Below are 18,256 nucleotides of genomic sequence, written 5' to 3'. Positions count from 1 at the left end.
TTTGACATTTCCTTTTTCGATTTTTTAAATTCTCAATTTTTAATTTTTCGCTGCTGAAGAATTCTTCAAATTCTTGATTTTTATTTTCCCGTTTCTCAATTTTAAAATTTTTTGATGTTTCAATTTTTCGTTTCTTTCATTTTTCAAGTTCGTCATTTATAATTTTTCATGTTCTCGATTTTTCCAATTTTTCGATTTTACAATTTTTTCATATTAAACTTTTTCGTTTTTCTTTTTTCTTTGATAGTATAATTTTTGATAACGCAATCTTTCGTTTTTTCATTTAATTGTTTTTTAAATTTTTCGATTTTTGAATATTTCGGTTTCCAATTTTTAGATTTTGGATTTTTTGACTTCTCAATTTTTAACTTCTCGATTTTACAATTTTTCGTTTCTTCTATTCTTCAAATTCTTCATTTTTATTTTTCAATTTCACTTTTTAATTTTTTTTTTATTTTTCAATTTTTCGTTTCTTTCGTTTTTCAAGTTCTTCATTTATAATTTTTTATTTTCTCGATTTTTTAATTTTTGGATTTTACAATTTTTTAAATTAAAATTTATAGTTTTTCTTTGAATGTATAATTTTTTGATTTTTTGATAAATTCTCGTTTTTTCATTTTCTTTATTTTTTCAATTTTTCGATGTTTGAATTTTAGGGTTTTTAATTTTTCGTTTTTCCAAATTTAAATTTTTTAGTTTCATTAGTTTTTAATGTTTCGTTTCTTCAATTTGTGATTTGCAATTTTTCTAGTTTTTATTATAAATATGTAATGACAATAACTTTTAAAATAGTACACTTTTTCAGTGATACGATTTTAGAATTTTTCCATTTTTTAATTAGTAGATTTTAATTTTTTTATTTATTCAAATTTTCAATTTTTCGATTCTTCAATTTTTCGATTTGTAGCTTTTTGTTTGCTTTATTTTTACAAGTTTTTGATTTTCAGTTCCATTTTTTTCCATTTGTCCTTTCTTCATTCCTATTTTTCATTTTTTTTCAGTCTAACGATAAGTACGAAATTCTTCGAGATCGCATTTTTAAATTATGCAATTTTTCTTTTCCGTTATTTACTTTCTACATTGTTTAATTTTTCGGGTTTTCAAAGTTCTGATTTTATAATTTTTCTTTTTCCAATGTGAGATTTTTCAATGTTTCGGTTTCCGATTTTTCAATTTCTCAGTTTTACTTTTTTTTGATTTTTCAATTTTTCGTTTCTCCCATTTTTCAAGTTCTTCATTTATAATTTCTTGTTTTCTCGTTTCTCATTTTTTTAATTTTTCGATTTTACAATTTTTTTGATATTACAAGTTTCGGTTTCATAATATTTCTTTTTTCAACTTTGATTTTTTAATTTTTCGTTTATTCAATTTTTTACTTTTTTTTATTTTGGAATTTTTGGAAGTTTTAATTAGCCGATTGCGAAACTGGAGAAACGAAAAAAATGTATTAACAGAAAAAGTGGAAAGAAAAAAATTGTAAAATCAAAAAGACATAAAATCGTCAAAATGATAAAGTCGAAACACTGTAATATTGAAAAATCATGATAAAGTAAGAATGGAGAAATTGAAAAATTATAAAAATCGAAAAATCCAAAATCTGAAAATTTCCACACTCGAGAAAAGAAAAACTATACTAAACTCACTTGACATACACCTAGCAAAACTTTTGACTTAAGCGGCTTTAGCCAAACCACCCTTATAAGTCAAACTAGCTATTGTAAGCTTTATGGACCCGAACCACAAGGATTATTACTATCTATTGTTACCATAATGGAGCTGTAAAGTTTTACTAGGTATATGTCAACTGGGTTAAGTTATACAATAGCTAGTTTGATTTATAAGGGTGGTTTGACTTAAGCCGCTTAAGTCATAAAAGTTTTACCAGGTGTATGTCAAGTGAGTTTAGTGTATAAAATCAGCCCACTGAAAAACCGAAAAATTGCAATTTGAGAAAATGAAAAATGAAAAACTCCAGAAATCAAATCGAAAAATTCTAGGATGTTCTGCCGAAATAAGGTTCGACAATTTTTTTTATTAATACAGTATTAATATACTTTTTAAATTGCTCAGCAAACTTTCGCCGTGACGTCATCAAACTTTCAACAACCACCACCCCCACTTCGCCCTAATAAAACCGTCCCTTTTAATCGCCATTACGCAAAACATCTTTCCTCGTAAAACGCGCCCTTAAATTTTAATTACACTTTTCAATTCCGCTTAATTTAATTTAAGAATTAGCATGATAAAGCCGCGATTTCGGCTAAACACGGCCGCAAAAAGATGTACAAGAAATACCCCAAAGTCAATTAGTGGAAACTTTCGGCCTAACCCAGCCCTGCTTGCATAGCCTTCATAAATATTCAATTAATCTACTGATTACAATGATTAAACAAAACTTTAGACTGTAAATCCACAAAATAGAGGTTAGACCGAACAGCACGACTTTCACTCGTCGAAACTTCACCCAAACAGTAGTCGGTCTGACCTTCGGACACCCGAATCTAGAACGTCAATTACGGTGGCAAGTTTATTTTCGGCAAAAACGCCAAATTGGGCCAAAGTTTTCGGTTTGCGAAAGAAGTTTTAGTGCGAACAATCGGTTTATTGTTGCGTGGAAGAGGCGACAGGGGCGGACTCAAAAAAAAGTGGCGTGAGGGATAACGAGTTGAAATTTTTTAAGAGTTTGGGTAATTTGGGATTTGTCACGCTACGTCCGGTCGATCGTGGCACACTGACATAGAGATTGCGGAGGTGTAACTACTTTCGTGTTTATTAACCGACCTTACGTGATAACACTGATAAAAATGGTAATAAACACAAATTTTAGCGCATACACCTACAACGTAAAAATATCAGAAAGCCATAAAATGCACCAAAATGGAACGTATCAAACAAACCATAAAATAATGTGATAAGATTGATTATTTAGAGGAGTTTACCGAATTAGTAATCTGGCTAATGAACTATTTTTGACAAGTTAAAGTATATAGGTATAGGTATATAGTGTTTGTTTTAATATCAGAAATGGGATCGCGTGTGTAACAAGCACAGCATAATCAAAACGAAACTTACACTAACCTCAAACTAATACGTGTCAATCTAAAACCGGCTTTAAAAAATATAAACAGTTTGTTTTCTGTTTGAAATTACATAATAACCCTGAACCGCGTGGGCCCCTCGAACCTCACTCCGTCTCTGCACAAGTGTCTGACCTTCTCAACCGAACATCTAGAACACAAAAAATAACCACAAACCATCAAGAAACAATGGCAAAACATCTCGCGAAGTTTTCCGCGGGCGGCCCCCCGCGCCCTCCAGGGCCGTATCAACATAAACACAGCGCGAAATTTCCGATTTTTTCGGAACAGCTAGTACAAGCGAAATGTTGGCATCGCGACGCTCGATACGTCCACCGGCGCCTATTTTCGCAAAAAATACGCACAGAATGTGAGGATTCGGCCGAAATTAGAATGTGAAAGTGTTGGGCTACTTACGCGGCGATGGATTTCGAGAGGGGCCAGCGCTCCATTGATGCCTGGTATTTCATGTTCTCTATCTGCTTCTTGAGAGCGTCCTTATCCATGGTTGCGAGCGTACTGGCGTCCATCGGGCGCGGTTACGAGCGCCGCCGTTCACGCAGGCGTCGAAGAGTAGTTGGGGCGGACGGTGCAAGATGGCGGTGCGGTGGGGGCGCCTTTAATTGAGGAAGAAGTTGTGAATGGGTGGCTGATCGATGCTCGAAAGCGATAGGCGACATGGAATTTATTTTTTGTTTGGTTGTTTGTTGTTGTTTTTCTGGCTAGTTTATTGTGTTATTTTAAAGAGACAAGGAAAATATTGTTAATACCTCGTAATTTCTATTCATGTTTGTTTGCGTTCTGGGATAGGAGGTACCCCCCAGAAAAGTGTCAACTTTCTTGTAATATAAAGTGATAATATAATCTGTGGAACTGTCATCTTTGTGCTGTTAAAATAAAATAAATTTTCAAAATTCATTAAAAAAAATAGCTGCCATCATTTTCTATACTGTAGCCTTCTGTCAGTACTTATTCACTGTTAAAGATAGTTCTCTACGCTTAAATCAACAAGATTTATTGCTATTCATGTCAAAAATAGAACACTAGGTATTATATTATTCTCGTAGCAAAATAAGGATTTTACACAACAAGAAACTTAAAACATTGTTAAAATGGTACATTTTTGCAAGAATATTATGGATTTTGCAATTATTACATTTTAGACATGTTGTCAGTTTCATGTTGCGAAAAGAAGTCTACACATATTAAAACAAAAAGACAAAATGCACATCCGGCCAACCGCCCTGTCTCAATTGTGATGATTTTTTTTACTCGCCGTGAACCAAGAGGGTGGAGCTAAACTGCAAAATACTTATTTCTTTACAAGAAATTAAAAACATATTTTTGAGTATCGTGTTGTTCAAAGAATAGTATGTAAACTAAGAAAAAAACAAAAGGAAAATATAAACCCCGCCCACCCACCCCATCTCAATTGTGATGATTTTTTTTATTCTTACAACCTAAAATTGGTTTAAAATGGTACATTTTTGTAAGAAAATATGGATTCTATAATTAGGCTCCGCCCCTCGGCTTATGGCGAATAAAAAAATCATCAAAATTGAGATAGGGCGGGTGGGCGAGGCTTATATTTTGGCCTTTTTTTCTAAATATACGCAGCCATCTTTTCACAACGAGAAACGTAAAACATGGTTAAAAAGACACATTTTTGCAAGGAAATATAGATTTTGCAATTATAGGGTGCAGCCTAATTGCAACATCGCTATTTCTTTATACAAATTCTTCATTTTAAACATGTTGTAAGTTTCATGTTGTGAAAAGAAATCTAAATATATTAAAACAAGAACGAAAAATGTAAGCCCGCCTACCCGCCCTGTTTCAATTGTGATGATTTTTTTTATTCGCTATGAACCAAGCGGGCGGAGCTTAACTGCAAAGTACTTATTTCTTTACAAGTGATTAAAAACATGTTTTTGCGTATCGTGTTGCTCAAAGAATAGTATGTATACTAAGAAAAAAAAAAGAAAAATATGAACCCCGCCCACCCACCCCATCTAAATTGTGATGACTTTTTTTATTCTGAGAAACGTAAAACTGGTTTAAAATGGTACATTTTTGTAAGGAAATATGGATTCTACAATTAGGCTCCGCCCCTCGGTTTATGGCGAATAAAAAAGTCATCAGAATTGAGACAGGGCGGGTGGGCGGGTTTTATATTTTGCTCTTTTTTTCTAAATATACGCAGCCATATTTTCACAACAAGAAACTTAAAACATAGTTAAAATGACACATCTTTACAAGGAAATATAGATTTTACAATTATAAGGTGCAGCCTAATTGCAACATCTATATTTCTTTATACAAATTCTTCATTTTAAACATGTTGTAAGTTTCATGTTGTGAAAAGAAATCTAAATATATTAAAACAAGAAGGAAAAATGTAAGCCCGCCCACCCGCCCTGTCTCAATTGTGATGATTTTTTTTATTCATTGTGAACCAAGAGGGCGGAGCTTAACTGCAAAATACTTATTTCTTTACAAGAAATAAAAAACATGTTTTGATTATCGTGTTTTTCAAAGAATAGGTACTACGTATACTAAAAACAAACGAAAAATATAAACCCCGCCCACCCACCTCATCACAATTGTGATGATTTTTTTTATTCTTAGAAACGTAAAACTGGTTTAAAATGATACATTTTTGTAAGGAAATATGGATTCTACAATTAGGCTCCGCCCCTCGGCTTACGGCGAATAAAAAAGTCATCAGAATTGAGACAGGGTGGGTGGGCGAGGTTTATATTTTGCCCTTTTTTTCTAAATATACGCAGCCATCTTTTCACAACAAGAAACTTAAAACATAGTTAAAATGACACATCTTTACAAGGAAATATAGATTTTACAATTATAAGGTGCAGCCTAATTGCAACATCGATATTTCTTTATACAAATTCTTCATTTTAAACATGTTGTAAGTTTCATGTTGTGGAAAGAACTTTAAATATATTAAAATAACAAGGAGAAATGAAAGCCCGCCCACCCGCCCTGTCTCAATTGTGATGATTTTTTTTATTCGCTGTGAACCAAGCGGGCGGAGCTTAACTTCAAAGTACTTATTTCTATACAAGAAATAAAAAATATGTTTTTGAGTATCGTATTATTCAAAGAATACTATGTATACTAAGAAAAAAAAGAAAAAATATTAACTCCGCCCACCCACCCCATCTCAATTGTGATGATTTTTTTTATTCTTAGAAACTTAAAATAGGTTTAAAATGGTACATTTGTGTAAGGAAATATGGATTCTATAATTAGGCTCCGCCCCTCGGCTTATGGCGAATAAAAAAATCATCAGAATTGAGACAGGGCGGGTGGGCGGGGTTTATATTTTGCCCTTTTTTTCTAAATATACGCATCCATCTTTTCACAACAAAAAACGTAAAACATAGTTAAAATGACACATTTCACAACGAAAAATAGATTTTGCAATTATAAGGTGCAGCCTAGTTGCAACATCGATATTTCTTTATACAAATTCTTCATTTTAAACATGTTGTAAGTTTCATGTTGTGGAAAGAACTCTAAATATATTAAAATAACAAGGACAAATGAAAGCCCGCCCACCCGCCCTGTCTCAATTGTGATGATTTTTTTTATTCATTGTGAACCAAGCTTAACTGCAAAATACTTATTTCTTTACAAGAAATAAAAAACATGTTTTGAGTATCGTGTTGTTCAAAGAATAGGTACTACGTATACTAAAAACAAACGAAAAATATAAACCCCGCCCACCCACCTCATCACAATTGTGATGATTTTTTTTATTCTTAGAAACGTAAAACTGGTTTAAAATGGTACATTTTTGTAAGGAAATATGGATTCTACAATTAGGCTCCGCCCCTCGGCTTATGGCGAATAAAAAAGTCATCAAAATTGAGACAGGGCGGGTGGGCGGGGTTTATATTTTGCCCTTTTTTTCTAAATATACGCAGCCATCTTTTCACAACAAGAAACTTAAAACATAGTTAAAATGACACATCTTTACAAGGAAATATAGATTTTACAATTATAAGGTGCAGCCTAGTTGCAACATCGATATTTCTTTATACAAATTCTTCATTTTAAACATGTTGTAAGTTTCATGTTGTGGAAAGAACTCTAAATATATTAAAATAACAAGGACAAATGAAAGCCCGCCCACCCGCCCTGTCTCAATTGTGATGATTTTTTTTATTCGCTGTGAACCAAGCGGGCGGAGCTTAACTTCAAAGTATTTATTTCTATACAAGAAATAAAAAATATGTTTTTGAGTATCGTATTATTCAAAGAATACTATGTATATAAGAAAAAAAAAGGAAAAATATTAACCCCGCCCACCCACCCCATCTCAATTGTGATGATTTTTTTTATTCTTAGAAACTTAAAATAGGTTTAAAATGGTACATTTGTGTAAGGAAATATGGATTCTATAATTAGGCTCCGCCCCTCGGCTTATGGCGAATAAAAAAATTGGTCTAAAGAGTTTAGACAGTACTTCCCTCGCTGTCGGAAACTTGACGACTGCATGCCTATTGTGTTTTTTTTTCTCATTACATTTTTGTAGTGGGAATTTAAAAAAAAATTGCGATGACGTCATCAACATTTTTGCAAGGACACGTATATCAGTTGGGATAGATGTAGTGTAATACTAAGAATAAAATTATTATATTCTCAAATTTTCGGTTTGAATATTGATTTGTAATAATCAATAAAATAACGAAACAATTTACTCACGTATACCTACGTATCAGAGGCAACTGAAAATCGTGTATGTATAAACATTGTTAATTTAAGATGACAGGCGTAACAGCATACGTGAGAGCCAAACACAGAAACTGTAAACAAAACGACCGTCGGTTTTATTGCTTCGACTTCCGCTTATTATATAAAACATTAGGTTTTATTTTAATTCTTGACGGTGAAATTCACAATTGGTTGATTATAAACATGTCTATTCAACATTCGCGGAATCAAGTGAACGCATAAAACAAATGCAGGTCTGTAATGTTAAAGTCGATGTAATTAAGCGTGCTACCCTTATGTTTCAACCGAGTTTTTCCTTTAACAAATTTTGTGTCTACCAAATTGGGTTGGTTGGGGTGTAATACTAATAATAAGTGTTGCCTTTAATTTAATCAATAAAATAAATTGACTTCATTAATTTTTTTGAACCACCTCTTAAGAAAATCTAAAAAATATGAATGGAATGATAAATCACAAGTACAAACTCATCATATTTTTTGCATTTTAGATAGGATTTATTCAGCAAAATTTAAGGGTGACGTCATCAATTTTTTTAGGAGGGATGAACAAATACATTTTGAACAAAAGTTTACCATGCTTATAATAACTTTAAAATATTACCAAGATTTCAAAGCATTCGGTTTTGTAATTCCTGATTAAATCGATAAAATAAATTCACGCCTTCATTAATTTTTTTGAGTCACCCTGCATATGCAAATCCAAAAATATGAATGGAATGATAAATCACAAGTACAGACTCATCATATTTTGTACATTTTAGATACGATTTATTCGGAAAACTTTTGAGCTGACGTCATCAGTTTTTTGTAGAAGATAACCAAATATATTTTGACTAAAAATTTATTATGCTCTTTACAACCTTAAAACATCTGCAAGATTTCAAAGCATTCGGTTTTGTAGTTCCTGATTAAATCAATAAAATAAATTTACGCATTCATTAATTTTTTTGAGTCACTCTGTATATGCAAATCCAAAAAATATGAATGGAGTGATAAATGACAAGTACAGGCTCATCATATTTTGTACATTTTAGATATGATTTATTCGGCAAACTTTCGAGCTGACGTCATCCAGTTTTTGGAGGGGATAAGCAAATATATTTTGACTAAACATTTATTATGCTCTTTATGACCTTAAAACATCTGCAAGATTTCAGAGCATTCGGTTTTGTAGTTCCTGATTAAATCAATAAAATATATTTACGCATTCATTAATTTTTTTGAGTCACCCTGTATATGCAAATCCAAAAAATATTAATGGAGTGATAGTTCACAAGTACAGACTCATCATATTTTGTACATTTTAGATATGATTTATTCCACAAACTTTTGAGCTGACGTCATCAAGTTTTTGGAGGGGATAAGCAAATATTTTTTGACTAAAGATTTATGATGCTCTTTATAGCCTTAAAACATCTGCAACATTTCAAAGCATTCTGGTTAGCAGATTAAAAATTAAATTTCAAAATGTTGTTTTATAATTTTGATTTTTTTTCCAAAAATCTGGACGTTTCGGGTGAAAAGTCGATTCAGAGTTGTAAACTACATGTGTAGGACTATGTTATTTTATACAATTGAAAACCCATTTACTATGTACAATTTTGAAGTGATGTCATCGCTTTAGTGGTGGGGATGATTCGACAAATTTTGGTTAGCGTTTTACCATCTACATGATATTCTTAATATAAGTACAAAATTTCACAACAATCGGTCGAGTACTTTCGGAGATTATCTGTCTAATAAAAATCCGTGACAACAGACGGACAGACGGACAGACGGACGGACAGACGGACAGACGGACAGACGGACAGACGGACAGACGGACAGACGGACAGACAGACGGAAATGGGAGACCTATTTCTTCGTCTTCTAGGGGTCATGAAAGATCGAGAAAACGTAAAAGTAGAGAGTCGGCCGACGGACTCGATTACAATACTTCCTTTGCTTACGCTCGGGAAGTAAAAATCATCAGAATTGAGACAGGGCGGGTGGGCGGCGCTTATATTTTGCCCTTTTTCTCTAAATATACGCATCCATCTTTTCACAACAAGAAACGTAAAACATAGTAAAAATGACACATTTTACAAGGAAAAATAGATTTTGCAATTATAAGGTGCAGCCTAGTTGGAACATCGATATTTCTTTATACAAATTCTTCATTTTAAACATGTTGTAAGTTTCATGTTGTGGAAAGAACTCTAAATATATTAAAATAACAAGGACAAATGAAAGCCCGCCCACCCGCCCTGTCTCAATTGTGATAATTTTTTTTATTCGCTGTGAACCAAGCGGGCGGAGCTTAACTTCAAAGTACTTATTTCTATACAAGAAATGAAAAATATGTTTTTGAGTATCGTATTATTCAAAGAATACTATGTATACTAAGAAAAAAAAAAAAATATTAACACCGCCCACCCACCCCATCTCAATTGTGATGATTTTTTTTTTATTCTTAGAAACTTACAATTGGCTTAAAATGACCATTTTTATAAGAAAATATGGATACTAAAATTAAGCTCCGCCCCTCGGCTTATGGCGAATAAAAAAATCATCAGAATTGAGACAGGGCGGGTGGGCGGGGCTTATATTTTGCCATTTTTTTCTAAATATACATAGCCATCTTTTCACAACAAGAAACTTAAAACATAGTTAAAATGACACATCGTTACTAGGAAATATAGATTTTGCAATTATAAGGTGCAGCCTAATTGCAACATCTATATTTCTTTATACAAATTCTTGATTTTTAAACATGTTGTAAGTTTCATGTTGTGGAAAGAAGTATAAATATATTAAAACAATAAGGAAAAATGAAAGCCCGCCCACCCGCCCTGTCTCAATTGTGATGATTTTTTTTATTCGCTGTGAACCAAGCGGGGGGAGCTTAACTGCAAAGTACTTATTTCTTCACAAGATATTAAAAATATGTTTTTGAGTATCGTGTTGTTCAAAGAATAGTATGTATACTAAGGAAAAAAAAGAAAAATATAAACCCCGCCCACCCACCCCATCTCAATTGTGATGATTTTTTTTTATTCTTAGAAACTTGCAATTGGTTTAAAATGACCATTTTTATAAGAAAATATGGATACTAAAATTAAGCTACGCCCCTCGGCTTATGGCGAATAAAAAAATCATCAGAATTGAGACAGGGCGGGTGGGCGGGGCTTATATTTTGCCCTTTTTTTCTAAATATACATAGCCATCTTTTCACAACAAGAAACGTAAAACATGGTTAAAATGACACACTTTTGCAAAGAAATATAGATTTTGCAATTATAAGCTGCAGCCTAATTGCAACATCTATATTTCTTTATACAAGTTCTTCATTTTAACCATGTTGTAAGTTTCATGTTGTGGAAAGAAGTCTAAATATATTAAAACAAAAAAGCCAAAATGTAAGCCCGCCCACCCGCCCAATCTCAATTGTGATGATTTTTTTTATTCGTTGTGAACCAAGAGAATGGAGCTTAACTGCAAAATACTTATTTCTTTACAAGAAATAAAAAATATGTTTTTGAGTATCGTGTTGTTCAAAAAATAGGTACTATGTATACTAAGAAGAAAGGAAAAATATAAACCCCGCCCACCCACCCCATCTCAAATGTGATGACTTTTTTTATTCTTAGAAACTTAAAATAGGTTTAAAATTATACATTTTTGTAAGGAAATATGGATTATACAATTAGGCTCCGCCCCTCGGCTTATGGCGAATAAAAAAAATCATCAGAATTGAGACAGGGCGGGTTGCGGGGCTTATATTTTGCCCTTTTTTTTTAATATACGCAGCCATCTTTTCACAGCAAGAAACGTAAAACATAGTTAAATTGACACATTTTTACAAGGAAATATAGATTTTGCAATTATAAGGTGCAGCCTAATTGCAACATCTATATTTTCTTATACAAGTTCTTCAATTTAAACTTGTTGTAAGTTTCATGTTGTGAAAAGAAGTCTAAATGTATTAAAACAAAAAGGCAAAATGTAACCCGCCCTGTGTCAATTGTGATAATTTTTTTTATTCGCTGTGAATCAAGAGGGCGGAGCTTAACTGCAAAATACTTATTTCTTTACAAGAAATTAAAAACATGTTTTTGGGTATCGTGTTGTTCAAAGAATACTATGTATATTAAGAGAAAAAAAGGAAAGATGTTAACCCCGCCCACCCACCCCATCTCAATTGTGATGATCTTTTTTATTCATAGAAACTTAAAACACATTTAAAATGGTAAATTTTTCTAACGAAATATGGATTCTACAATTAGATAATTTCTTGTAGAGAAGTAATAAGGATTTTGGAATTAAATTCCGCTCCTTTGGCTCTCGACGATAAAAAAAAATCATCACAGTTGAGGTAGGGTGGGTGGGCGGGGATTATGCATATTTTGCCTTTTTTCTTAATATACGTAGTCGTCTTTTCAGAACAAGAAACTTAAAATATGTTTCAAAGGGTAAATTTGTATAGGGAAATATCGATTTGGAATTACGCTCCGCCCCTCGGTCTGACAACGAATGAAAAATTCATCACGATTGACATCGAGACGGATGGGTGGGGCTTTTTTAAATAATACATTAGGTTTTCTTTGTCTTTTCTTTCTTCATGGTAATTTCTCGTAGAAAAATAAGGATTTTACAATTAAGCTCCGCCTCTCGGCTTACGGCGACTAAAAAGATCAGCAGAATTGAGATAGGGTGGGTGGGCGGGGCTTATATTTTGCCCTTTTTTTTCTTAATATACATAGCTATCTTTTCAGAACATCTCAATCGTGTTGATTTTTTTATTTTTAGAATGGATTCTACGTTTAGACTACTATTTAGATCAGGGCAAGTATGGGTGGGGCTTAATCTTTGGTCATAATTTTTTTCTTAATATATGTACATAATAATAAATATTTTTGCAATTAAATTCCGCTCCTTTGCTCTCGACGATTAAAAACAAAATTATCACAATTGACATAGTGACGGCAGACAGACGGACAGATAAACGGACAGATAGAGGAAACGGGAAACCTATTCCTTCGTACTCTAGGGGTCATGAAAGGTCGAAAAAACGTAAAAGTATTGAGTCGACCGCCGGACTCGATTACAATCCTTCCTTTGCTTACGCCTATGAACTAAAAATGAAAAATTAAAATAATCAAAAATTTTAAAAATCAAAAAATCTAAACATCGAAAAACCGAAAAATGGTAAAATGGAAATATCGAAGAACTGAAAATCGAAAAATCGAAACATCAGAATATCGAAGGAATGTAAAATTCAAAAATCTAAAATTTAAAAACTGAAAAATGAAAAATCGAGAAATCGAAACTCCACAATTTAAAAATCGAAAAATTGAAAAATAGGATAACTGAAAAATCGAAACTTTGAAAAACTGGAAAATCGAAAATCCGAAAATCCGGAAAGTAAAAAATCGAAAAATCAAAAGATCGGGAAATCGAGGATTCGAAAAGTCGAACAATTGAGAAACCGAAATAAGCCAAAATCGAAAAATCGAAAAGTAAGTTAAAAATTGAAAAATTAATAAATCGAGGAATTGACAATGAAAACATCAATAAATCTAAATTTCGATAAATCGAGAAATCAAAAAATTTAAAAATTCGAAAAATTGAAATGTTGAGAAATCGAAAAAAAAGAATGTTAAAAGTTGAAAAATCGGAAACGCGGAAAAATAAAAAACCAAAAAAACGGAAGAATGGGAAAACTGAGAAACCAAAATAGACCAAAATAAAAAATCGAAAAGCTATAAATATATCTATATATTGTTGAAAAACTGATAAATAGAAAAATTGAACTATCAAATCTTGATAAATCAAGAAATCAAAACATTGAAAAATCTAAAAATTTTAAAAATGAAAAATTAAAAAATCGAAAATTTGAGAAAACGAATAATTGATAAACAGAAAATCTAAAAACTGAAATGAAAAATCAAGAAATCGAAAAATCTAAAATTTTAAAAATTGACACATCGAAAAATTAAGGACTCAAAAATCGAAAAGTCGAAGAATCGAAATATTGAAAAATCCTAAAACTGAAATATCAAAAAACTGAAAAATGAAAGAAAAACTGAAATATCCAAAAACTGAGAACCTAAACAATCGAAAAACTGTGAAAGTGAAAAATCAAAAAAGTGAAGGCGGAAAATTGAGGAATTGACGAACAGGAAAACCGAAACACTCGAAAGTCAAGAATTGTGAAAATCAAAACATCGACTAATTGATAAATCAAAAGTCTAAAAAAACGACAACTGAAAAACAGAAATTCTAAAACTGGGAAGCCGAAAAATCGAACGTTTAAGAAATCAAAACATGGGAAAAATTCGAAAACTTGAAAAACTGAAATATCTAACAACTGAAATGAAAAATCGGGAAACCAAAAAATCTAAAATTTTAAAAATGGAAAAATTAAAACCTCAAAAAATTGAAAAATCTGAAATTTAAAAATCTAAAAATTGGAAAATCAAAAAAATTAAAAAATCGACTTATCGAAAAATCCAGGAGTCAAAAATCGGGAAGTCGAAGAATCGAAATATTGAATAATTCCAAAACTGAAATATGGAAAAAATGGAAAATGAAAGAAAAACTGAAATATGCAAAAACTGAAAGATCCAAAAACTCAGAATCTAAAATACTGAAAAATTGAGAGAACAAAAAATCAAAAAAATTGAAGTCGAAATGTCGAAACCTTAGAAAAATTGCAAAATCAGTTGTCTGAAAAATCTAAAAATTGAAGAATTGATGAACTGGAAAATAGAAACAGTTGAAAGTCAAGAAATGGGAAAACATCGATTAATTGAAAAATCGTAAAATTGAAAATCGAAGTTGAAAAATTGAAAAATTGTAAAATCGAAAAGTTGAATAATAAATAATCTGAAAAATCTCTAAGCTGAAATTTCGAAAAATTGAAAAATTAAAGAAGAACTGGAAAATCTCAAAACTGAAATATCCAACAATGAGAAATTAAAAAATTGAAAAAATTGAAAAATCCAAAACCTAAATTGAAATTGAACAATTGAAGAATTGAAGAAATGAAAAATCGAAAAACTGAGAGTTTATAAGTCAAATTTGAAAAAGCGAAAAATTGAAATATTTAAAAATCGTAAGATTGAAGAGAAAAATTGGGAAAACGTAAAATTGAAACTTCGGAAAATTGAGAAATCGAAAAATTGAAAATTGTGTAATTGAAGAATTGAGAAATTGTAAAATTGAAAATTTGAATAATAAATAAATTCAAAAATCCCAAAATGTTCAAAAACTGAGAAATTAAAAAATTGAGAAACCGAAAAATCAAAAAGTGAAGTTGAAAAATCGAAACCTTGAATAATTGAAAGACCAAAAAACCTGAAAAATCGAGAGTTTATAAAAGTCAAAAATTGAAAAATCGAAATTTTTAAAAATCGTAAAATTGAAGAGGAGAAAAACTGAAAATCGAGAAATTAAAAAATTGAGAAATTGTAAAATCCAAAAATTGAATAATTAATAAACTGAAAAATCCCAAATTAAAATTTCGAAAAACTGAAAATTCGAAAGTTGAAAAAAAGCAAAAAATCGAAAAGTCGAAAAATCGAAAAATCTCAATGTCGGGGATAAAAATTCAACTCCGATTCTTAAACCACAATTTCAAGACAATGTTACTTTTTAAAATTTAAAGTAGTTGTCAACTTATTTTATTTTATTTTTGAATTTTAACCCTATTTTTGGAAATTTTTAAAAATTTTGAGCTCACTTTTCGTGTTTATTGGACAGATATCCTGACGGCGATTTCAGATTTGTAACTAGTGGAAGATTATCTAAAATTCGACAGCAATTTTCGGCCGAATAAACCAATTTTAACAATTTTTTTTTGAAAATTTTGAAATTACTTCTCGTATTTATTTCAATAGATATCGCGATGGAGGTTTCAGATTTATAATTAGTAGAAGGTTATCTACAATTTGAAACAAATTTTCAGTGGATTGAACCAATTGTGACCATTTTTTTTTTTGGAAATTTGAAATTTTTTTAAAATTTTGACACCACACGCCGTGGAGACAATTTCGGATTTGTAACTGGTGGAAGATTACTTACAATTTGACACCAATTTTCGGTCGATGGAACCAATTTTAACAATTTTTTTGTAAAATTTTTGAGAATTTTGAACTCAGTTTTCGTGTTTATTTAGAACAGATATCCTGAAGGTGATTTCAGATTTGTAACTAGCGGCAGGTTATCTATAATTTGACACAAATTTTCAGTCGATGGAACCAATTTTAACCATTTTTTTGGAAAATTTTTAAAAATTTTGGAATCATATTTTACTTTATAACAATAGATGTTGTGAAGGTGACTTCGATTTGTAACTGGCGGAAAATTATCTACAATTTGACACCAATTTTCAGTCGCCTGGACTAATTTTTAACCATTTTTTGGAAAATTTTTGAAAAATTGAGAAATCCACAAACTAAAAGATCGGAAAAAATTGAAAAATCGAAAGACTGAAGCAACGAAAAATTGAAAGATTGAAAAACCAAAAATCGAGAAAAAAAATAGTTTTCCGAATTGTTTTATTTTAACATAATATTTTTTTGTTGGAATGTTACAAAAATCCGCCTGGTATTAATTCGGTTTAATAACTCAAAAACAATAACTTAAAAACCACTGCGATAATGCAGTCATCGTCGAGTACATTTGCAATTCATATTTAGTGCAATTTTAACTGAAAATTGACCGAACTTTGCCCACTATCATAGAAATGAAAGCCAATTAATAACACGTGTTTGGTCGATATTACATTCTCAAAAAAATTGCTTGACTTAACATCGCCCCGCTGCGTGCAAGCCCCCCTCAAATCACTATTCCGCTCGAATAATGTAATTATCATCAGAAATTACCAAGTCAGCTCTAACAATAATAACGTGTTAGGTAATTTATCAACATACAACTTACACGTGACACTTGGAAAAAATTCCAGCTTCTGTCTCAACCGCTTACTCACACTGCAAATTGCCTCACTGGAAATAATAAATAACGGAAAAAAATTACTCTCGAGTCGCTCGCTGGCCGTAAACTAAGTCAAAGACATGTAAAATGTAACCGACAGGTACCTATTACTAAGGTGTAAAAATAGGAAAGTAATATTGATAACGGAGATAAAATTATGAGGTCTGTGATTAGGTGCTGCCAGTATATTTACCTTGCTAGTTACTATCTACTTGCTTTTTGATAATACGAAGGCGCTATGAAAGGTCTAGGTGTCCCACCATGGTAAAAAGTGACAAGAATTGTGAGTCATAGTAAATGTCGGTAATCCTTTTTTTGGATTATTTGCAATGCAAATTGGTGATAAATGGAGATAAATGTGTTTCTTTTGTGATAATGTTGCCAAAATTGTGTCAATAATGTGTTCCTGAAGCCGTCTCGGTGCCCGAACACTTACAAGTGCCGGCATTTTTATGGTAATTAGGAGACTTGTTGTGGCCGAATAATGGTTTTTAGCTGGATTTGGACGTACTGATGTACTTGATGTTTACGAGTGAGAGAACAGTGAAGAGAAATCGCTGCAATTGTTTTATTTGTTGTTATTGTTGGTGTTGAAGACATTGCAGGATAGGCAACCAACATTACACGTACTTTTTAAAATGCCAAAATTTCTGGGGTTTTTTCATTTATATGAATTGTATAGTCACTAAATAGACTCTTCACCTGTATCAATGATTTAAAAAAAGACGGAATTACATTTTAACGTAGTTTGAATGCACCAACAACCAAGATTTCATGGTTGTAAATAGTATTGTATACATCGAAGACATAAATTGGTTTATTACTCAAATTCCTGAGGCATCATTTTTAGTACACATTTATTCAATAATTTGACATGTCATTAACTTTCTAAAAGGGATGAATAATTAATTTCAAAGTCGGTTTTATCTTCTAGAACAATCTCTGATTGCACTTTTCCCGAAACCATTAACAACGAATTTGTCGGTCGAATTGTCTTATTCATGAAATTATTTTCAAATTAAAAGTCAATTTTTTAAGCCATCGTCACGACCTGTCCATAATTCACACTCTAATAACCCACGACCTAAATAATTCCCCAGTTTATTTACCAAACGACAAAATAACAAGATTACTCAGCCCGAGCTCATGCATCACCCCAACACCCTGTGCCATCACGTTTTTCCTCCCCATTAAAAAAATCGCCCGCCAAAGCCACTTGGCGTATCGATTTCAGATTTACCCCTTTTTGTTGTTCTTCCGTTAGCAACACCTGCAAGAAATGCCCCATTTGCGCACGCTTGAACTACAAACTATAACACTAAAACCGGCACGATTGTTTTATCTGAAGAGAATAGATTAAGTTTGGCACTACTTTGTTACCATGAATAATGCATCGAGGAGCGAAAATTGTGCTGTTTTTGAATCGACGGCTGTAAAATGCGA

At 31.7% G+C, this 18,256-nt stretch overlaps 1 protein-coding gene across 1 annotated transcript in view; it reads right to left on the bottom strand.

Moving 5' to 3' along the window:
- Positions 1-16,913, bottom strand: part of Ggamma30a (G protein gamma subunit 30A) — a 77,882-nt gene extending 60,969 nt beyond the window's left edge. The window contains exons 1-2 of the mRNA XM_064059837.1: positions 16,760-16,913; positions 3,495-3,694 (exon numbers count right to left, since the gene is read on the bottom strand). Coding sequence (XP_063915907.1) covers positions 3,495-3,607 — 113 coding nt within the window. The 5' untranslated portion in view covers positions 3,608-3,694; positions 16,760-16,913. The remainder of the gene's footprint in view (positions 1-3,494; positions 3,695-16,759) is intronic.
- Between the last annotated feature and the right edge of the window lie 1,343 nt (positions 16,914-18,256).

The sequence above is a fragment of the Zophobas morio genome, unplaced genomic scaffold (genome assembly GCF_036711695.1).
Source record: "Zophobas morio isolate AGI-343-1 ecotype UQ-CSIRO unplaced genomic scaffold, CSIRO_AGI_Zmor_V1 ptg000021l, whole genome shotgun sequence".
NCBI lineage: Eukaryota > Metazoa > Arthropoda > Insecta > Coleoptera > Tenebrionidae > Zophobas > Zophobas morio.
The sequence above is the reverse complement of the archived record's forward strand: the minus strand, read 5'-3'. Positions and strand labels throughout refer to the sequence as shown.